Source organism: Aplysia californica, unplaced genomic scaffold (assembly GCF_000002075.1).
Source record: "Aplysia californica isolate F4 #8 unplaced genomic scaffold, AplCal3.0 scaffold00256, whole genome shotgun sequence".
Lineage (NCBI taxonomy): Eukaryota > Metazoa > Mollusca > Gastropoda > Aplysiida > Aplysiidae > Aplysia > Aplysia californica.
Window position 1 is genome coordinate 417,351 of NW_004797526.1, and position 24,153 is coordinate 441,503.

Below are 24,153 nucleotides of genomic sequence, written 5' to 3' on the forward strand. Positions count from 1 at the left end.
CTAGTTATTGGCAGCAGCTTGCTAATCTTAGGTGCTGTCTCTGCCACGAGTTTTTACCAGTATGCTTATAAATATATCAAACATCGCTAGTTATTGGCAGCAGCTTGCTAATCTTAGGTGCTGTCTCTGCCACGAGTTTTTTTCCAGAATGCTTATAAATATATAAAACATCACTAGTTATTGGCAGCAGCTTGCTAATCTTAGGTGCTGTCTCTGCCATTTAGCCTACTACTTGGTCTTCTGACTCTCATTATATCTTTCCAATAACTTCAGACAATTTCAAAGATAAAGAAAACAAACAAGACTGCACATTTCTCACCTTTACTCTCCGCTGGTCCTACAGGACTCGATTCTCTTCCACAGCAAATCTCTTGACACAAGATGTATTCTGAGAAAACAGAAAACAAGAAAACTAAAGAACTTCCCTGAACAGAACGTCTTCACTGCTTGATTTTTATGCTTTCCCCGCCATTCGCTCTATTTTGATTTCAATCAAAAGCTAGGTTTCCAATGGGAGCACAATGTTTGTTGAAAACTATAAGGTCATAGGGTGGGTAGGATGAGCTCAAGAAAACCGATCCCTTCGTAACAACGACAAGCTAAAGAAAATGGAATGGGGAAAGATTTCTGAATGTTCGTGTCTTTTATTTCTCGCACAAAAGCATAGTTTCCCCAATTTTTCAGGTACCTTTCCTTCTAAATCAGTATGCTTGGGAAGCAAAGAAGGCAAATAACCTAGCAATTCTCACCTAAAATAGAAGTGGACAATATCTGAATACAATTTAGTAAAGTGTTAAAGCATGCATGGCCTCACTTGCATGGGCAGCTCGAACAACAAAAGGAGAAATGTTGAACAACATAAAGGATTCTTTACCGACCAAAATAACTAACCACCTTTGAAACCAAAATGGATCGGATAACCAGTCACTCGCGACAACCGTGATGACATCAACACCCAGAACACCAACGACCCACGACACCCACAACCAACGACCCACGGCACCCACAACCAACGACCCACGGCACCCACAACCAACGACCCACGGCACCCACAACCAACGACCCACGACACCCACAACCAACGACCCACGGAACCCACAACTAACGACCCACAACCAACGACCCACGGAACCCACAACTAACGACCCACAACCAACGGCACCCACAAACCACGACACAGAATGACGTCGACCTACGACAACCTCGACACGCGAAGACTCCAACTACAACCCACGATGGTCTCCACCCACAAAGACCACAACAAATCTGATCTGTGACGACTTTGACTCAAGACAACAATGATGACCCCTAAAGATTTTAACAAGACAACCACAACAACTACGACCATAATGGCCATGACAATCGCAACCATGACAACCACAACAACGTCGACTATGACAATCGCAACCATGACAACCACAACAACGTCGACCATATTCATATAGCAAAGACAATCGCATCCTCGACAACCACAACAACGTCGACCATAATGGCTATGACAATCTCAACCACAACAACTTCGCCCACGACAACTTTGACCACGTAATTTTCCATATATTCGATTTCCCATATCCATATACTTCAACATCGAAACAAAAACAAACGACATTGCAGTACTTATCTTTTCACTTGGCTGCTCCAACATGACTCGATTATCTTCCTGAAGACGTCCCTTGAAACAGGATGTACTCTGAGAAAATAGAAAACAGGAGAAAATTACAGTACTGTACCTCTCCGAAAAAGGGATTCTTTAAAGCTTGGTTTTTATGCTTTGACCTCAACTCGCTTAAGTTCAGTTTCGCTTATGGCGCAGAGTAAATAGGTTTTCATGGAGTACAACGCTTGAGGAAAAAATATATAAGGTCATAAGGTAGGTAGGATATATGCTAAATAAAATGGAATGTTTACAGATGTAAGAATGTGCGTTTCTTTTCTAGTTGCAATAGAAGGGTTGGATTTCCCCCACGACTGACAGTCTTTCTTTTGTTTCCTGATTATAACACTCCCCACCCCAAGTTTCTTGTTGGACCTTGAAACAGAAACAAACATTTATGTATGGTTCATTAGAAATGACATGCTTTGGGTCCTTCACAACTGGTCCTCTCCCAGGCCTGGCTTTTGAGGGAAGGGGGGGTGTAGTGCTGAACTTCCTCATTGAGAAGAATTCCCACAAAGGCATTAACTTGCTAGTCTAAGGTGCTGTTTCTGACAATTATCACGCTCTATAACGATAATTATTCAAAATGTCTACAAGAAAAACGAATTTATCTTACTCATGTATGGTGTTAACTTTACTAAATTACGAAGAGGCAGCCACAAACAAACAATTCCATCCCTAGTGGTTTTATAGACAGACATAGCTTGCCATCTTACAATACAGCACACTAAAAAGGACTGAGACATTTAACTTTTACAACATGCCAGTAATACAGTCAGCCCGTTATATCACCAGAGTGGGACAAGCATGAAGTTGGCGGCAGAGTGTGCTGGTACTATAGCACAGGGAGTTAACACTTTAAAGAATGAAAGAAAAAACCTACAGATTAACAACGTACCTGAACAGTTCGTGCAGATTGAAATATCATCTTGAGTTCACGTGAGGAAAAAGACAACTCGACACAAGGTTCGGGAAACGACTTGCATTTTGTTTAGATCTATGTTTGTCCCTCGTGGGTGTCTCTACCTCTCGTCTCTCGTCTGCTAGCCTAGGCCCCAGCAGCGTTTTGGATTTGCGCGCGGGCCCAATGATATCGTATTGTGCCAGTTTGTCACGCAGAATCGTAGCCTATTGTGCAAGTGAGTCGTGCAGAACACAGACTTATTATTATTATTATTATTATTATTATTATTATTATTATTATTATTATTATTATTGTTATTGTTGTTGTTGTTGTTGTTGTACAATGTAGTTTAATTCACGCCTATAAAATTTGTCCCAATTTTAAAAAACCAGGAAGTTTAAGTCTTTTTAAAAGAATGAAACGCACTGTATATTTTACAAGAAGCCGAGGATGGTCCTGAGAGTTCTATTGTCTGCCCTAAACATAGATGTACACGACAGGCTTAAAAGCGGGTAACTCTATGACCTTAAAGCGCACAGAGCTTGCTGTTGGGCGGGAATATGCGATATTCAAATGCTATTTATTCATTATGTGTTATTTAAACAAACAGTCATGATTTAGTAACGTTTGTATGTTTAGCATCTCCTGAACATTTTTGACAATTAGTATTGTTTACTTGTATAAAAGCAAGTACCATTTTCCATTTTGGGATATCGCAGGTTTGCATTGGTTGTTCAGACTTTCGGAAGAACGATGCTCCTGGGTAAAACTCAAAGCAGTTGAAACTTGTTGAAGACAACAATAATCAGGCTCCAAAATCCCTCACCGTCAACAAAACAAACGTCGATTTCTTTTCATTGCAACACATCTAGATCTAGCTATAATTAAAATAAAGTAAACTGGTACCTTTTACACTTGGACTGGCTGACCAAAAATAACGAAAATACCACCGTGAATATTATAGTAGACCCGTCAGAGAATTTTGTTGGGTGTCAAAACGTGTAGCAACCAAGGACCTTACAAACCTACTTGGTAGCAATTCACTCTAGGCTGATTTGTTTGTTTGGTTTTTAGTTGTTTTTTTTTTTACCGTAATGGGGCAAACGACTAAATCGTAATTGGTCTTAGTGGTGATTGAAATAGCTTGGCTCGTGGACAAAATCTGGCTAATGTCTCGTGACCTCGCGGTTTCGCGGTCTTACGCCCTCAAAACGAAAATTTAATTTAGGCTAAGCCTAGATTTAGATATTCTTTTCCGAAAGCAGCTTTAAAGGAATTTTTAATTCGATTATCACAAAACTGTAATTTGAAATAACAAAATCATTACTATAAAACTTTCTGAAAACTTTTCTTTTTAAAGTGACTGGAATGGGGCGGAGGATATGTTCAAAGAGGTTATAAATCAGTGCTAGAGCTCGCGGCTGTGACGTCACCAAGGTAGAGCAGCAAAAGGCGGCCCCAGCCTGCTCAGCGCACGGTGCCGCCATCTTGGAGAAGATTAGAAACAGCGCTGTCACGCTGCGCATCCCTCGCAACGTCTATAGGTCTTCATATAGTGTGAGCGTTGAGCACACGGTGAGCGCTTAGAGAGAGAGACAGAGAGAGAGAGAGAGAGAGAGAGAGAGAGAGAGAGAGAGAGAGAGAGAGACAGACAGACAGACAGACAGACAGACAGACAGACAGACAGACAGACAGACAGACAGAGAAAGAGACAGACAGACAGACAGAGAGGGGGGAGAAAGTGAGAGAGAGAGGGAGGGGTTAACATGGAAAAAACCCCATTATTATTACTAAAAAGTGACGATGCTCAAATCTCCGCTAAATAAAAGGAAAATTTAGGAAGATCTACTAAAGTTTTGCAGAATGTTCAAACACAAACTTTCACCATACAAAAGACCAAACCTGGGAACACCTGTAATGTGTTCTCGGCACTAGTAGTATAGTGGTAAGTATCTACGCCTGTCACGCGGGAGACCAGGGTTCGATTCCCCGCCAGGGAGGTAATTTTTTTTCTCTTTTTTGTTTTTGATTCTCATTCAATGATGAGTTCGCTTTTTCTTTTATTTATCAGATAGTACCGGAATTGTTAAATACATGTATATAGAATAGAAATAGAACACAGCAGCTCCTGAATCGTTCAGTAAAGATGTTCTCAGTACATGTAACTTTGAGTAGGACTAATTGTGAGACAGCGTGGTGGAATCAGGCTCTCGTCAATTTTTGGGCAGGTTGAGTTTTTGGAATCATCTTATAGCTTGTTCAATTGTTTTTATTTTGGTGCAAAAAATATCCATTTATCTTAAATACAAGTCGAGATATTTGTAAATGAAGGAGGTGGAGGTCACCTGTTTTCAGAGATAAAATTAGTAAGAAAATGGCCGCCAAAGATTAGTTATTTCCTTAGCTTTAGAGTCCGTGGTAACTGAAAATTTACATTCTTTGTGTCTTTAATCAACGTTTTTCAGATGAATGCGCTCAGAAATTAGTTCTTTAATGGGCAAGTTTCGTCACTTTGATTATTTTGACGAGAGCCTGATTCCACCGCGCTGCCTCACAATTGTAGGCTAATGCTTCTCCCCGAAAGACTTCTCAAAATGAATTAAATTCTTGAACTAGAATACCTTCCTAGGCCTATAGCAGTAAACTAACAGAGCAGGTTTTAATTTCTTTTCTCCATAATCTTGTCAAAAACATACTCGTGAGAGAGATCGAGAGAGAGCGAGAGAGGGGGAGAGAGAGAGAGAGCGAGAGAGGGGGAGAGAGACAGAGAGAGAGAGAGAGAGAGAGAGAGAGAGAGAGAGAGAGAGAGAGAGAGAGAGAGAGAGAGAGAGAGAGAGGGAGGGGGAGGGGCACTGTGAATCGAAAAATCTGTACCAGCAATGAAGTTGTGCTTTTTTTAAAAACTGCCTCAAAAAGCGTGTCTTTGAGCTTTGTTGTAGAATGCAAGCTCACAACGGGTTAAAAATATCAGTGACATCTTTTACAATTCATTTATTTGGGATACATCTGACCAACTGTGTTTTTCGTTCTGAACCTTTTGGGAATCTATATATGAGGCAGCGTGGTGGAATCAGGCTCTCGTCAATTTTTGGGAATGTAGAGTTATTGGTATCATCTTAAAGCTTGTTCACTTGTCTTTATGTGGATGAAAAAAATATCTATTTATCTTGAATACAAGTCGAGATATTTGCGAATGAAGGAAGTGGGGTCACCTGTTTTCAGAGGTAAAATTTGTGAGAAAAAGGCTGCCAAAGATTAGTTAGTTCCTTAGCTTAATTAACAGTCCGTGGTAACTGAAAATTTTTTTTCTTTTAGCCTTTAATCAACGTTTTTCAGAAAAATCCACACAAAAACGAGTTTTTTAATGCGCTTGAAAGGTGTTGAGCCAAAGAACAAAAATTTGATAAAATTCACAAACCTGCGGAAAAATGCAAGTTTCTTCACTTTGATTATTTTGATGAGAGCCTGATTCCACCACACTGCCTCACATATATATAACACATACTTATATCATTATTTTGTTGTCTTCCTTTAGGCTGGAAAAACCATTTCTACAAACCCACATGATGAATGCATCTTCTTCCCAAGTTCTGTCCCCGTCGTTTTATGCAAGAAAAATTCCGAAATTATGCAAACTAAGCTCAAAAATGTGATATTATGCGATTCTGTTAATTTTAAAAAGAATGATAAAGGAAAATAATCAGGAATTAAGCAAAAAATGATCAAATTTTCCTAAATTATGCGGGGTGCATAAAACCACGGGGACAGCATGTTGCTCACATATTTTTTTCTTTCAATCTTTTTACTGTCACATTCACGTTCAAGATGAAATCAAACTAGATTCTGGATCAAACACTTAAACTTAAACACACAATGTACAAATATAAGCACAAACTTAATCTTTAGAACGGAGTGCGGAAAGAACAAATCCAAACGAAGTTTTAGTTTGAGTGAGTTTTATGGCACTTGCAACATAATAAGGTCATGTATAAGTGTTGACGAAGAATAGAGGTGTAACAAGAGAGTAACAAGCACAAAAAAGAAGAAAGGGAGAGATAAGAACGAGAGACGTTTGATAGGAAAGAAGGAGAAAACCACGCCAGAGCACTTGCCAACAGCTCACAAATCCCAAAGCAAATAGTACATATATACATCCAAGAGCAATAAATAAAGGAAAGACGAGTCTGGGAGATTAAACAATAGGCTGCACACAACACACATTGCACTTTCAGCATCATCATCTTCATCATGCATCGTCAAGTGCCAGGTCTGCGACAGACATCGGCGACCTTGGTTTTTAATTCATTCCTTTGCTCAGATGCTCTCAAAAAGGCTGCATTATTAATTATCTCGGTCTTCCCCCTATCGGTATACACAAGCATGATGCAACAGTGTTCCATCACATATATAGCAGATCATTTGTTTATTGCCACTTTTCGCACTGGCCCTCGTTCTCCTTGATGAGAACATGATTGGCCTTCAAGGCAGAAGCTAGCCAGAGTGTGACATGTCCTGATCTAAGAAAGCCAAGGCTGACCACAGCTCAGATTAATACGTATGAACATGCCTACTATAGTCCTTACAAAACATGACTATCCTGATCCAAGCAATATTATATATATATACAAGAACATAGCTACCATTATCGAAACAATATAACATGTATACAAGAACATAGCTACCATTATCGAAACAATATATATACAAGAACATGGCTACCATAATTGAAACAATACACATACAAGAACATGGATACCATAATCAAAACAATATATATACAAGAACATGGATACCCAAATCAAAACAATATATATACAAGAACATGGCTACCATAATCAAAACAGTATATATACAAGAACATGGCTACTCTTATCAAAACAATATATATATACAAAAACATGGCTACAATAATCCAAATGATAAGCCTTAAATATACATGAACATGACCATCCCCATTCAAATCCCCTCTTTACAAAACCATGCCCACCTTGATTTATATCAATATATAATATATGTCATGGACAAGAAAACATAAATTTCCTTATTTATGCAAACAACATACACTCTGGCATACACATAGTAAAATCATCAGGACATGGAAATATTTTTGTTACGCATGAATTTCCCTATGTACATGTTTTATTAAGTTTTAAGTTTTAGTAGATGTTTTTGGTGCTCGCAACTGCATAAGGTCATATGAGCGCCATGGGGTGGATGTCAACAGAGAAGTCCTTTCAGGGAATCAGACTTACCATGCTCACCTTTCTAGCTTCAACAGCACAAGGTCTGCTTCGGCTATCAAGGCACCCCGGAAATAGCAGTTCACAAGAGTGTGACAAACATATAAAAAAAGTAGAGGAAAATGACAATAGTAAGGATGAGGAAAGAAAAAGCAGCAGTTCCTTGTTGTAGATCCGGCACAGTTACGAGCGTGATATTGATCTGATGAATCAGCCCATTTACAATTCTACTGTGTATGAACGAGAAATGTCCCCCCTTTGGGAAAGGCCTAAGAACACTTCAGTTAGTGGCACCGCCCCGGGGGGTATGTACATGTTTTATATACAAAGAGAATACATGTAAGAAAAAAATAATTGGGTCTTCAAAATTTGTTTGCTATTTGCTTGATTTATTATGTGCCTCTTCCACAAAGTGCACACTATTTGTGAGGCAACGTGGTGGAATCAGGCTCTCGTCAAAATAATCAAAGTGAAGAAACTTGCATTTTTCCGCAGGTTTGTGAATTTTAATCAAATTTTTATTTTTTGGCTCAACACTTTTCATACCCATTAAAGAACTCATTTCTGTGTGGATTTTTCTGAAAAACGTTGATTAAAGGCACAAAAAATTAAAATTTTCAGTAACCACGGACTCTTAAGCAAAGGAAATAACTCATCTTTGGCCACCATTTCCTCACTAATCTTACCTCTGAAAACAGGTGACCCCCACCTCCTTCTTTCGCAAATATCTCGACTTGTATTCAAGATAAATGGATATTTTTTCCATCCAAATAAAGAGTGGCGAAAAAGCTCTAAGATGATACCAATAACTCTACATGCCCAAAAATTGACGAGAGCCTGATTCCACCACGCTGTCTCACACATTGTTTCCAAGAACGTTTATCCGCATCAAAATCTGTACAGCAACATGCTTCTATGGCAATTATATCACAATCCACATAATCTGTCCTCTTGTTCAGCCTTCTCTGCAGCTGTGACTAGCATGAAATCTACACCATCTTCATCCTCGTCCTCCTCCATCCCCACACCTACGACCCCCTCGTCCAACTCGTCGAAACGACGATCCACGGTACTGATGACCGTATCCTCACCAAGTCGAGATCTCCCGACGGTACGCTGAGCACCACGCTGATTTTCACATTTCGGTGCACGTCTGCTTTCACAGTCGCCCTCACCCTCGCCCACACCCTTTCCAGGATGTTGTCGCTCGCATGATTCTGAGGATGAACTCGCAGGATTATCCCGTCCAATGTGGTTCATGGATGAACTCGCGGGATCATCTCGTCCAATGTGGTTCATGGATGAACTCGCGGGATCATCTCGTCCAATGTGGTTCATGGATGAACTCGTGGGATTATCTCGTCCAACGTGTGTCATTTCCTCCTGGCCATCGGGGATCATTTCCTCGTCAGAAAACTCGTCATCCGACAGGAAGGTCCAAGGGAGACAATGACGGGGTAGATCTTTCTCTGTGATCCAAAAAAATAGAATTATTCCCCCCAGCAGACCTGCTTACATTCTGAAACAATCTCAACTTCCAGGGAAGCATACAGTGCAAGCTGCAATTTTACCAGGGCTAAGACACTAAAATACTGACAACATTTTTATTTACTTACTTATTTATTAATTCAATTATTTATCTATTTACTTTATTTACTTTTATTTACTTTTATTTATTTATTTATTTATTCATTTATTTACTTTTATTTGTTAATTAATTAATTAATTAATTAACTTTCCTTTCTTTCTTTTTTTATTTATCTGCTCTTGCTGTTGAGGATAAAGTACATCTTTATCAAAGGTATTCACAGGATTGATAAAAACATCAAAGATATTTCACTTTGAAGGGGAAACTTGGAACAAGTAGGCCCTGCCAAAGGAGATATTGTGAAGTCCAACGAGGCATCAACTGGAAGCAATGTAGCTATAAGACAATAACTCATCGTTATTCCGCCCGAGCGTACCTTCAGACTTGTATCCCACGGCCTGACAGTCTGGGTCATAACACTTCTGGTAGTACACGGCTCGCCGCAGGTCCACAACGTACCTGGGTGGAGGGGGGGCAAGTGGGAGGGAAAGAAGAAAGATTTCTTAGTGGTTTCAGTTTCAGCAGAAAATTAAAACAATCACATTTTTTTAAAAAAGTATATAATTTTACTGATCCTGGAATTTTGGGCAATTTGACAATGACAATGACAATGACAATCTTTATTCATCTCGCAGGGAGAAATTTGTCTTGGTCGTTAACAATGGCAGTAGACGTTACAAAAGTTAGACTTAAAGGTGCACTCACGCAAACGCACAACAAGACAGGACATTAGGCCAAGTAAATACATGTCTCACGGGCTGGGACAACCCGCTCCGTAACACATTCATTCTCTCTCTCTCTCTCTCTGTTTCATTTGTAGCACTGTGTGTTCAGTAACCTCACTGCAGTTGGTACGAATGAATTTCTATATCTGTCTGTTCTTGCTTTTTTGGAAATGTATCGTTTACTGCGGGTCGATAGTTGAAATTCCGATGTCAGTGGGTGGCTATGGTCACTAAGCATTATTTCCGCCTTTTTTAGAACGTTTGTCTTGTGCAGATATTCAAAGTTACTTAGGTCTCTACCAATTGTTCTTGATGCCTTTTTTATCAACTTATTTAGTTTTATAATGTGCTGCCTTCCCAGATTGCTACCATAGCAAGTGATTCCAAAATATATCAAAGTTTCTATTGTGGTGGTGTAGAAAATCTGAAGGATGGATGGATTCAGATTGAAAGACTTAAGTTTCCTCAGAAAGTACAGCCTCTGATTTACCTTTTTAACATTTTGGTTTACAATGGCAAACATACATACTTACATACATACAAGAAAATACATAATTATAAATACATCTCTCTCTCTCTCTCTTCTGGCGCTGTGGCTTCATAAACGGTCAGCGACGCTGACAGCATGCAGGAACTCAACACTTGCCCGGGGGTCCTCAAAAAGCGCTGAAAGTGGGTTACTGAAATGTCCCAGCAGACGGGTTCTAGCACGATAGCTGGCGGGACATCTCAGGAACACATGGTCCATAGTTTCGTCCTCCTCCTTGCAGGCTCGACAGGACGGATCTAGGTTGTCTGCTGGCGCAATTTTGTGGAGATATGATCTCAGCTTGGGTGATTTTCCACCAGTTCTCATTTTGGAGAGAAGCCGGCGGTCCTGTCGTCTGAGCGAGGCCTCAAGCTGGTATGATGGCGGCTGGGCAAATGGCAGTTTGGGTTTCGCCTCTCTTTTCCACTTTGCGCAGGCCGACCGGTGGAAGACGGCTTTAGCTGTCGAGAAATCGATTGGCGTGTCAATCTGGGTAAGCGCTGTTGCTTCTTTGGCGATGCTGTCAACTTCCTCGTTCCCAGCCAGTCCAGCATGGCCTGGAATCCACTGTAAGTCGATGGAACATTCAGAGCATTGAAAGAGGGTGTGCAGATACTGCCAGATTGAGCATGCCACCTTTTCCGATTGGTTGGTAGGGCCGTATGAGAGGCACATATAAGTACATACACATATATATACGTAGATAAATTGTCAAATACACAATCTCTCTTGCCCTTTTTAACTCCCGGTGGAGCACAGGCCATCAACAGCATTACTCCAGCGAAGCCTGTCCTGAGCATCCTTTTCTATCAGTTTCCATGATGTCCCCGCTTTTTCAATTTCAGCTTGTACCGCTCGCCTCCATGTCATCTTTGGTCTTCCCTTCTTACGTTTTTCTTGTGGGTTCCACGTTAAAGCCTGCCTGATGATGTTTGACGGGGGTCTCCTCAGGGTGTGTCCAATCCATTTCCATTTCTTCACCTGTATGTCTTCCTTTATTGGCCTTTGGCTTGTTCTCTCCCACAGTTGAGCATTAGTGACTCGATCGTACCACTTGATCCCCACTATCCTTCGTAGGCATCCATTTACGAAGCAAATACACAATATTACACCACAATACAGAACAATTTCACAACCATGTCATTCCTGGTTGCCACTGTGCAGCGCCCCGATAATCCGCTGCTCATTGAAAGACTGTTATACATCACTTTATAAAACGGCCTTCTAAGTGGGAGTCTTTCACTAAGAGGTCGAGATTTAAATACGGTACCGGTACATGAGCATTACTGTTACTACGGATCAAACAAATGGAGAACAACCCCAAAAAATTTCCAAAAAACAACCCTTCCCCCCTAAAAAACAAAACAAAAAACCCCCCAAAACAACCAAAAAAAACTCCCCAAAAACAAACAAAAAAACCCAACTACTCCCCCCCCAAACCCCCCCCCCCCCCCCCCCAACATTAGAAAAAAAAGCAAGTGTCTCACATGACGTTGTTGCTGCGGTGCTCCCGCCCCACGTTGCCGCACCAGCGAGAGCCGGCGATGTCGTAGATGAGGCTGTCGGAGCCGGGGAAGTAGGTCCAGTGCCGAATGACTCCGCGTCTGCCGGCCCCCGACACTAGCGACAGGATGAAGTGGTCAGTCTCCACGAACGGAGACAGGCAGCCCCAGCCCTCCATCGTGTCTGGGCAGTTTCAGACAATTAGAATGATAATAATAATAATAATAATAATGAAAATGATAATAACTATTATGATAATAAAAGAAGAAGAAAATAATTATTATGATACTAATAATCATATTAATAATCATAATAAAAATAAAAATAATAATAGCAATAGCGAAATTTATGATAATAATAATAATAAAAGAAGAAGAAAGTAATAATTATAACAATATGATAATAATAATATAATATTAATATTAATAATAATAATAATAATAACAATAATAATAACAATAAAAATGCTAATTAAAAAATGATAATAAAAATAATAAAAGAAGAAAAAGATAATTATAATTATAACAATATGATAATAATATCATATCGTTAATAACAATAATAATGATAATAATAATAATGATAATAATAAAAGAAGAAGATAATAATTATAACAATATGATAATAATAATATAATATTAATAATAATAATAATATAAAAATAATAATGATAATATTACTAATAATAATCATTATTATAATAATTATAGTTATAAAATAATAATAATAATCCTTTAAAAAAATAAAATAATATTACTAAGAACAATAATTATAGTTCAAGTAATAAAATAATAACAACAATGATAACAATGATAATAATAATAATGATGATAATAAGGATAATAATAATAATAATAATAATAATAATAATAATAATAATAATGAAAATAATAATTATAATAATTCCAATTATATTGCGAATACCCATGCTCTACGACAAGCTCTCTTGGTATAAGAAGGAAGAAAGAGAGAAACTTTTAGAGGAAAAGAAATGCTTGCTGCACAGATGACAGAGAAACAGCAACAGCAACAACAACAACAACAACAACATCAACTGCAAGAACAAAAACAAATCAGCTGCAACAACTGTGGCAACAGCAATAACAACAACAAAAACAAATCAGCTACAACAACAACATGTGCAGCGAGGAGCCCCAAGATTTGGAGCACTGACTGCCGAGATGCCCCGCCACGGAGGTCCGGCGGTGGCATCTCTTTGGGGAGGATTCAGGGAGGTTGGACAGCCTCACCCGCTACCCAAGGGAGCTGGTGGCCCTGGCGAAGAGCACGCTCTTCGGGGCTCCAAACATTTCGAACGGATAGGCTACCACACACACACACACAACAACAACAAATCAGCCGCATCAACAACTGTGACAACAGTAATTTAATAACAACAAGAAGATATGTCTTGAAAATCTCCCATTCCAGCCAAATCCCCCTCTGTCTCTCACCTTCCAAATCCCCCTCTCTCTCACCTTGCTTCGACTCTGTGGCCACTTTCCTTGTACTAGACGGCCCGACTCTGAGACCCGATGACGACATCGGAACATTCCGTAGCTCAGCAGGGGCTGAACTCTCAAACTGTAACACTTTGGCACCGGGGGTATGCCTGGGGAAAATGTTGAAATGGTACAGATTTAACACCCTTATCAACACTATTTAGGTTATTTATGAGGTGGGACCTCCCAAGTTTAAAGACCATCTCCGAAAGACGCGGCGACCTCAGTGCTTTCTTGTCATACCTCCATTTTTTGTAACATTGAAAATGTGACTTCTTCTTAATAAGCTCACTCTTTGTTACGAACTGTTTTCACTGTCATTAAAAATGGGGATACAACAAGAAAGCACTGAGGTCACGAAGGACTGAGCCAGACGAGAAATTTGTGTAAAATGTCTTTCCCAAGGGCACAACGTCGGACCGAGCTGAGGCTCAAACCCCCGAACCCGCAATCTCATGATTACGAGTTTGACTACCAACGCCACTGGGGGTATGTATGTCTGGAGAGGTAGAGAGGATGCTGAACGTCTCCACAGAACTGTCCAGGAAATGAATATTTCAATGACAGGTTGCAAGACGGCGACAAACACAGCTTCGCATTTTGGTGTTTGTAGGAGTCTTGCACCCAGCCGTCGATTTCGTCGCCGTGCTAGAAAAATGGCACGTCTCATTTTTTTGGGTACTTTAGAGATAAACGGAGAAAAAAAAGTTGTTGAACTTGGCTAATTATCATCTAATGATGGTAAAACTTAAGGGGAAGACTTCGTGGAACCTGGAGAAGAATCACAGAAATTGATGTACAGAAAAGTGGGAAGACATGGAATAACACCAAGAGGCTAGCCCAGGATAGACAAAGGTGGAAAATGTTTATCCGTGGGCTATACCCTGGTGCAGGGTGAGAAAGGCAATGATGATGATGATGATGATGATGATGATGACGGTAAAACTTGCCATGCATGTTTTTTTTGTGACTGCCAGAGCAATTTTGTTTTGATTTTACCAAAAAGATAAATATAGTACTACCAAACAAAACAAAAGGCTAGTTGCATTTTCCTACACCTCTGAGTTTTGTCATTTTGCTCGCGTAAGAACAATTTGTTCACCAACCTGTCCCCGTCGTATTATGGAAGAAAAATTCTGAAATTATGCAAACTGAGCCCAAAAATGTGAAATTATGCGATTCTGTTAAAATTACCAAACAAAGAATGATAAAGGAAAATAATCAGAAATTATGCAAAAAATGATCAAATTTTGCTAAATTATGCGGGTTGCATAGAACCACGGGGACAGCAACAGCCTAATTTAATCTCGAAGTCCTACAGGACTTTTCACTAGAAGAAATGATTTACAGCACACACATGTTCAGTCACTTTAAAAATAGGAAATCACTTAGAGGCGCTTACTTTTACTGCATTTAAATCTGGTCTAAAACACATTTTATATCATATCCTTATCTTAAGGGCACAGCAATTGTCTTTATGTGAATACGTTCTTTTGTCAGATTACTGGTGTACATGTGTTTGAAAAGATTGTTGGTCATTGGATGGGCCAGTATGAATAAAACGTTTTTACAAGGAAACGTTGATCAAAAACACCAAAATGTAAATTTGCAATTGTTAAGGACATTACAACTTTGAAAGCCACCAAACGTTGACAGCCATTCTCTCAGGAATTCTAAATCTGACTTCCATTCAAAACAGCGGGATACTTTTTTCAATACTTTTTTCCATCAAAAACAAGACAAATGAACAGGCTTCAAGACAATACCAATAATTAAGTAGGCCCAAAAATAGACAAACGCCTGATTCCCCTGTGTCATGACTCATATTGCCTACTGTGCTTCACACCATAAAAATGTCCAAGCCTCCTCCCGCGCTACTTGTTTGACTCACTTACGTGCCAAGAGAGAGATGAGGGAGGCATAGAAGAGAGAGACTCACTTACGTGACGAGAGAGATGAGGGAGGCGTAGAAGAGAGAGACTCACTTACGTGCCAAGAGAGAGATGAGGGAGGCGTAGAAGAGAGAGACTCACTTACGTGCCAAGAGAGAGATGAGGGAGGCGTAGAAGAGAGAGACTCACTTACGTGCCAAGAGAGAGATGGGGGAGGCGTAGAAGAGAGAGACTCACTTACGTGCCAAGAGAGAGATGAGGGAGGCGTAGAAGAGAGAGACTCACTTACGTGCCAAGAGAGAGATGAGGGAGGCATAGAAGAGAGAGACTCACTTACGTGACGAGAGAGATGAGGGAGGCGTAGAAGAGAGAGACTCACTTACGTGCCAAGAGAGAGATGAGGGAGGCATAGAAGAGAGAGACTCACTTACGTGACGAGAGAGATGAGGGAGGCGTAGAAGAGAGAGACTCACTTACGTGCCAAGACAGAGATGAGGGAGGCATAGAAGAGAGAGACTCACTTACGTGCCAAGACAGAGATGAGGGAGGCGTAGAAGAGAGAGACTCATTTACGTGCTGAGAGAGATGAGCGAGGCGTAGAAGAGAGACTCACTTACGTGACGAGAGAGAGATGAGGGAGGCCTAGAAGAGAGAGACTCATTTACGTGCTGAGAGAGATGAGCGAGGCGTAGAAGAGAGAGACTCACTTACGTGACGAGAGAGATGAGCGAGGCGTAGAAGAGAGAGACTCACTTACGTGACGAGAGAGATGAGCGAAGCGTAGAAGAGAGAGACTCACTTACCGGTCGAGAGAGATGAGTGAAGTGTAGAAGAGAGAGACTCACTTACGTGACGAGAGAGATGAGCGAGGCGTAGAAGAGAGAGACTCACTTACGTGACGAGAGAGATGAGCGAAGCGTAGAAGAGAGAGACTCACTTACGTGTCGAGAGAGATGAGTGAAGCGTAGAAGAGAGAGACTCACTTACGTGACGAGAGAGAGATGAGCGAGGCGTAGAAGAGAGAGACTCACTTACGTGCTGAGAGAGATGAGCGAGGCGTAGAAGAGAGAGACTCACTTACGTGACGAGAGAGATGAGCGAGGCGTAGAAGAGAGAGACTCACTTACGTGACGAGAGAGATGAGCGAAGCATAGAAGAGAGAGACTCACTTACCGGTCGAGAGAGATGAGTGAAGCGTAGAAGAGAGAGACTCACTTACGTGACGAGAGAGAGATGAGCGAGGCGTAGAAGAGAGAGACTCACTTACGTGCCAAGACAGAGATGAGCGAAGCGTAGAAGAGAGAGACTCACTTACGTGACGAGAGAGATGAGCGAGGCGTAGAAGAGAGAGACTCACGTGATGAGAGAGAGATGAGCGAGGCGTAGAAGAGAGAGACTCACTTACCTGCCGAGAGAGATGAGCGAGGCGTAGAAGACAGCCTCGTCGACGTCCACATGCTCGGGCGGTCGGAAGGTGTTCTGGCGAGACACGAGCAGTGGGTTCTGCTTCTGGCCCTTGCTGGACAGGAAGAGGCGGAAGTTACGGTTCCTGGTGTACACGGCTGAGCTCCACGCGAAGGAAAAACAAAAACAAAATTGAGAAACCATACATGGCATGGGGCTAATGTCCCTTAACACAGACTACAGAAAAGTAGGTTTTCAGGAAGAACTCCCCCCCCCCCCCCCAACTACCTTCACTAAGTTTAAAATGTTACTGATATATGAGTGTCATTAATAATTTATGCTATTTCATGGAAGCTTCTTCTGTAAAATAATATGTCTGCTTTGTGCGACACAGGCCAATGGCTGTAAGCGCTGAATAAAATACCTACCTACACCATTTACCCACTTACATACCCGACTTTACCCTACCTACCTACCTAACTATCAACCTACGTACCCTACCCACCCACCTTTCTACCTACCCACCCATTCACCCACCTACCTACCTAGCTATCTACCCACAAACTATCCCCCCCCTCCCCCCCTCAACACCTCTCAACTAGCTATCCCCCCCTCTCAACTAGGTATCTCCCCCCCCTCACCTAGATCACAGAACAGCGTGGAGACTCCATCCTTGTTGACAATGAGCAGGGACCGGAGATCTTCTCCGTCGAATTGTTCAAACAGACGGGCAACGTCTGCATCTGTCGGACTGGCTGTCCTACAGCAGTCGCCTCCCTTGACTTGCTCCCCGTCGTCTGCAGCATTTATGTGGTCAGTGTTAGTGCAGTCAGCGCCGATGGACGAGAAAGTGCTCTCCGCCGTCTTGTGCGATCGGCTTGCACGCTGGTGATGATGGCCGGGCGAACGTGTATGTAAACTCGGGAGACTTACGTCAGGGAGATCTACCGGTACAACCCCAAGGCCACATTTCTCCTCGCTCACACACGTCTCACTTCTGCTTCCAGAGTCATCAACTCTGTGCGTCTCACTCTTTTCACTTCCACTACTACAAAATCGTCTGCCATTATCACTATCATAAACATTTACTCTGCTTCCTGGGTCAGCTCTGTGCGTCTCACTCTTTTCACTTCCAGTACTACAAAGTCGCCCACCATTATCATTAACGCTTCCAAAATCAACTCTGTGCGTCTCACTCTTATCACTTCCACCACTACAAAATCGTCCGTCATTATTATTATCATTTTCTTTGCTTCCAAAATCATCAGCACTTTCTGACACTCGGGTCGGAGAGACTGAAATAGTTTTTCCACCCTCTAGGTCACTTCTACTCTGAGCAGAACTCTGTAAGCTTTCAGCGTTCATCGCACGTTTGCTTCCACTTCTCACCGCACCACCACCGGCATCCATATCGTCATCTCCGTCTTCCATGGGGTAGACTTCGAAACTGAACAAACTCTCGTCGAAAAAGTCGTCCTCAAACAATGAGATCTCCTCGTCAAACGAGTCATCGGGACAAAACGAATCACAGACGTCTGCTTCACCGAGGAGGTTCGGACTTGTCAAAGAGCGGCTCCTCGAAGTACCACAGTCTCCTCTTGCGCTTCCCTCACGACGCTGACTTCCAGACGCACCGACGCTCTCACGCACCACGCCGCACGATGACCGAGCCTCTGCGTTTCCAACAGGCTCAGGGTGACCGACGTGTTGGACCAACTGCCCAAATATCCTCCGCACAAACTGACCTGAGAATTAATGAAAGCAAACAATTTTTAAACACTGACCAGAAAAGTAAGAAAGCAAATCTAAGAAATAAAAAAACTGACCTCAGAATAAAGAAAGCAAATTTAAAAAATAAAAAAACTGACCTCAAAATAAAGAAAGCAAATCTAAAAAAATTTTTTTAACTGACCTGAGAATTTAAAAAAGCACAATGTTTCACAAAATGAACTGAGAAACTAGAAAAAAAAAAAAGAAAAATTTTGCGACTTCTCAATTGCCAAAAAGATTAACCCCACTAAGTATCAAAACCAAGGAGTTCTCTCTTTGACAGAGTAGGAGATTGATCACAAATATTCAACAATGTTATGAACATATTGTCCGTGTCACAAGCAATTCATTTAAGTCGTATTGGGTACTTTTTACACTCAAGACCCAAAAGTAGCAGTAGAAAGGCAGTTGAACAAGTCAGGAGCCCAGAGGAGGCAGGGAGGGGGGGGGGGGGGGGGCTCATGTCAAATAATATTCAAGACTGTATTTATGTAGAGCATATCCACACTCTACAGCAAGCTCTGGGTACTTTACAACTGTTATCATTTCTTATGTGTACAACAAACGAAGGAGAGGGGAGGGTGAGTGAGAGAGTGTGAGAGAGAGAGAGAGAGACAGAGATAGAGACAGACAGACAGACAGACAGACAGACAGAGAGAGAGAGAGAGAGAGAGAGAGAGAGAGAGAGAGAGAGATGGAGAGAGAGAAAGAGAGAGAGAGGGAGAGAGAGAGAGAGAGAAAGCGATTTAGAAAGAGAGAAAGAAAAAAAAGAGAGGGAAATAGAAAGAGAGATTTTAATGAAACAACCGACCAATTGACAGAGTCCTATACTATAAAGAGACTCTTCTAAGATATAAGCAGCTATGACCAAGACCCACCTGCTTGAACATTGTCCTGAAACACCGCCTGGTCCAGCTGAAAGATCAGGTGACGACTGAACTTGCTTTTTGTGCTGAAAAAAAAACAACAACCCACCCCCCAAAAAAACACATGATGATAAAAGTAGTCAAAACTTTATGAATTAGCTTTATATAGTAAGAGCTCTCCGGCACTTGGAACACAATTAATGACCGACGCTGCGTCTGGTCAATTTGTCCAGCACATAACATAAAACAACAATTGCACCGAGGATGTAACCGATATTTTTCTCTGCCTTTTTTTTTTTTTTCTAGTACAGGTTTTACGGCGCTCGCAACTGCATAAGGTCATGTGAGCGCCAGAAGATTAGAGGTGTTACAAGAGAGTAACAAACATAAAAAAGAAGAAGGGGATAAAAGGACGATAGATATTTCATAGGAAAGAAGAAGCAAACCACACCAGAGCACCCGCCAACCACCCACTTTTCACTCTGTTGCGTTGTTGTCTTGTGCCACTTGTTGCAACGTGAGCATGCCTTTGTTAGCGCTACATCTATCTCTTCCATAATCCAACAGCTACTGGAACAATTAGTACGGATACCTTGCGGGCTTTGGTGCTGATAGGAACTGAGCACTTATGGACCTGTCCGGTGTGCAATGACGTTGTTGCCCAGGACAGGTACAACAGGTAAAAACCATCTCTTCCATCTTGATTCCCATAACCCCTAGCGTGCGATTTTTTTTTGGGGGGGGGGGAGTGTAAGTGTTTTACAGCGCTTGCACTGCATAAGGTCAAATGACTGTGCGAGACACATTAAACATTTTCAGTGGGCAGGAAATTTTGAATTTTGTCCTGGTGACGGTCGAAGCCTACTCTTATCGATTTTGAACCACTAAGGGATCTTTAACATTGCGCAACTTGCTCACAGGAACTCTCACATTTTTCGCCCTTATCAGAGAAGGCTAGGTGTTAAATCTTACGAAAAACAGCAGTAAGAAGAAGCCAAGGAGTAGCAATAGACAGGCTGCAGAAAGAGTCAGGAGCCCAGAGGAAGGGGCAGAAGATGTGAGTGGTGGGGGCAGAAAGAGGAGACGATAGAACATAGAGAGCAGGAAAAGAGATGAAAGGAGAACATTTTAGAGAATAAACTTTCCTGTAGTGGTCCCTGGACCTTTTGAATGAGAGGTGAACACCGTAACCTCTCGACCACAAAAGAGCCCCTAGCCTACCACGATCTTCTTCTCCTGCCTGCTCCCAGGTCCTGAAGTAAAAAAAAGTAAAAACCCCAACAACAAAGACGTGAGAACAAAACAGGAACAAACACAGTCGGAAAACCTGGTCGTTCATTAATGTCACCAAACAAATCCAGCCCCCAAAAACATCATCATCATTGCCTTTCTCACCCTTCACCAGGGTATAGGCCACGGACAAACACTTTCTCACCCTTCACCAGGGTATAGGCCACGGACAAACACTTCCTCACCCTGCACCAGGGTATAGGCCACGGACAAACACTTCCTCACCCTGCACCAGGGTATAGGCCACGGACAAACACTTTCTCACCCTGCACCAGGGTATAGGCCACGGACAAACACTTTCTCACCCTTCACCAGGTTATAGGCCACGGACAAACACTTTCCAACTTTCTCTATCCCGGGCTAGCCTCTTGATGCTATACCCTGTCTTCCCACTTTTCAGGCCCTAAAAACGGTAGGACAAAATTGCACACATACCTAGCATCAAGGTCAAGGACATCATCCCGGCCACACGACACACCGAAGGTGAGATACAGCCACGCAGACACGTACTGTGGAAAAAGCAAAATGGGAGTAAAAATGGTGCCATGCACGGTCAAAGCATCGCACCTCCTGAGTATTATAAAGAGAAAAACCACAGGGACATAGATTAAAATTTGTGAAGCGTTCTGACAAAAGGAGTTACTTCTCGGATTCAAGCCTTAAGGAAATAAATACATTGCACTAAAAGGTGAAATTTTTACCGGTTTTAATTAAAGAATATGGCATCAATGGAAAAATCTACAAATTTTACCGTCATGTTGATTTTGGCCAGTATCTCTATAATTTGTGGATTGTGAGAAGTAACTCATTTTGTCAGCACGCCTCACATTTGTGTCCTGACGTGGTGGAATCAGACGCTCGTCAATTTTTGGACAAGTAGAGTTATTGGTATCATTTTTCGCAAGAAAATGGTCACAAAGGTTTGGTTATTTCCATAGCTTGATAGTCTGTGGAAACTAAAAACTTACATTTTTTGTGCCTTTAATCAACATTTTAAAAGTATAACCCACCCAGAAACGTGTTCTTAATTGGACGACAGTAGTGTTAAGCCAAAAATTTTTAAAAAATATTGGATAAAAATTGCCAAACTGGCAGAAAAATGACAGCTTTTACCAGTTCATTATTTTGACGAACGCCTGATTTCACTACGCTGCCTCACATTTAAGTCACCAGAGAGTTACAGAGCACTAATAATAATAATAAATAGCATTTATACTGCCCATTTCCATTTTCTAAAAAAATGCTTGATGCGCATTACAGCGAAAAAGACGACATCACATCTTAAAAAATAATTGAGATGCGTGTACGTAAAATGCAGTATTATGATATATAATATCTATGTATATGTGTACAAATTTCTATGAGTGAAGTTGAAAATGCGTTCAAAGTAGGTGGTTGACGGGAGCTCTGGTGTGGTTTGCTTCTTCTTTCCTATCAAACATCTATCGTACTTATCTCCCCTCCTTTTTTATGTTTGTTACTCTCTTGTAACACCTCTAATCTTCTGGCGCTCATATGACCTTATGCAGTTGTGAGCACCGTAAAACCTCTACTAAAACAAACAAACAAGCGTTCACTAAAAATATACAAAAATGCAATAAAAATTCACTGACCTGGATGAGTACATCAACCATCCTCGGCCCGTCAGCCCGGGGGTTGTAGTCCACCATAAACTCCAGGTCGAAGTACAACTTGCAAGGATTGCCTGCAGGGTTAAGTGAGTGAAACGCTCATATGGCCTTTTCTTTAGGCAGTTGGGAGCACCGTAAAACCTCTACTAAACAAAAAACAACTAAAGTACCGTAAGTGAAAACTGCCCAAAAAGAGTTGCCAAAATTTTTCTTTAAGTGGGCAAAAAAAAAAAAAAAAGTACAGTCAAAACTGTCTAAGACATCCACCCATCTCCTGTCCAGGAAAAAAGTGACCATCTTACACGATACCCGTCTGCTGGGACATTTCAGTAACCCACTTTCAGCATTTTTTAAGGACCCCCGGGCGAATGTTGAGTTCCTGCTTGCTGTCAGCATCGCTGACCGTTTATGAAGCCACAGCGCCAGAATAGAGAGAGAGAGAGAGAGAGATCTTACACGATGTCATTATAATGTAAAAATACGAAAGGGAGAAATGGGAAGTTGCTATTTGTACAGCGTACAGCTGATTGTCTTATACAGGTGGCTGTTAATGCAGGTTTGGCTGTATGTGATAACAAAAAATTATTTTAAAAAATAAAAACCTTAAAAAAAAAAAGAAAACCTGTAAAAAATACCTACATTGAAACTGAAAAAAACAAAGAAAGGGAAACAGATACTAGGAAGAGAGGAGGAGGTCTAGGGTCTAACTAATGTGTTTTTAGACAGATACTAAAGGTTCTGAGCACAAAAACAAACCCCCAAAAACAATAAAAATTGCCTAAAAGGCAGAAAAAAGCCAGTTTCTTCGATTTTTATTCTTTTTGACGAACGCCTAATTTCCCCATGATGCGACTCAAATCTTGGTTACCTTCAGGAATAATTTCATAATGATGTCTCTGGTCTGGGGCCAGTTGTCTGGAAAAGGAAAAGTTGACATTGTTTTAGCAAGGGTTTTACGGCACTTGCAACACAATAAGGTCATCATATAAGTGCCGAAGATTAGAGGTGTTACAAGAGAGTAACAAACACAAAAAAAGAAGGAGGGGAGATAAAGACGACAGATGTTTGATAGGAAAGAAGAAGCAAACCACACCAGAGCACCCGCTTACCACCCACAAACATTGACAAACTCATAAAACTGTCAGCTTACACATATACAGATCTGCAGTGAGCCGAGAGTCTTAAGGCCATTCCCAAAGGGGGGATATTAACATGTTTTTATGCATAGCAGAATTATAAATGGGCTGATTTATCAATGTCATGCTCATACTGTGCCGGAACAACATAGGGGAAACACCCATAACACATCACACAGACCAACACACTTGTAACACATCTACACTCGAAACACAACACACCCGTAACACATCACACAGACCAACACACTAGTTCCCCTCACCGGTAGTAGAGCAAGAAGACCAGACACACCCGTAGCACACCTACACCCATAACACAACACACAGACATGCACATCAACTCATGTAACACAACACACAGACATGCACATCTACACCCATAACACAACACACAGACAAGCACACCTACACCCATAACACAACACACAGACAAGCACACCTACACCCATAACACAACACACAGACAAGCACACCTACACCCATAACACAACACACAGACAAGCACACCTACACCCA

At 41.4% G+C, this 24,153-nt stretch overlaps 1 protein-coding gene across 1 annotated transcript in view; it reads right to left on the reverse strand.

Annotated features, from left to right (window-relative positions):
* Positions 1 to 8,598: 8,598 nt before the first annotated feature.
* Positions 8,599 to 24,153, reverse strand: part of LOC101846888 — a gene marked incomplete in the record, with an annotated part of 23,284 nt that continues 7,729 nt past the window's right edge. The window contains 10 exon segments of the mRNA XM_005100683.3: positions 8,599 to 9,270; positions 9,766 to 9,848; positions 12,131 to 12,329; positions 13,625 to 13,758; positions 16,946 to 17,102; positions 17,586 to 18,689; positions 19,593 to 19,666; positions 21,306 to 21,379; positions 22,484 to 22,575; positions 23,370 to 23,416. Of these exon segments, the coding sequence (XP_005100740.2) occupies positions 8,729 to 9,270; positions 9,766 to 9,848; positions 12,131 to 12,329; positions 13,625 to 13,758; positions 16,946 to 17,102; positions 17,586 to 18,689; positions 19,593 to 19,666; positions 21,306 to 21,379; positions 22,484 to 22,575; positions 23,370 to 23,416 (2,506 nt within the window).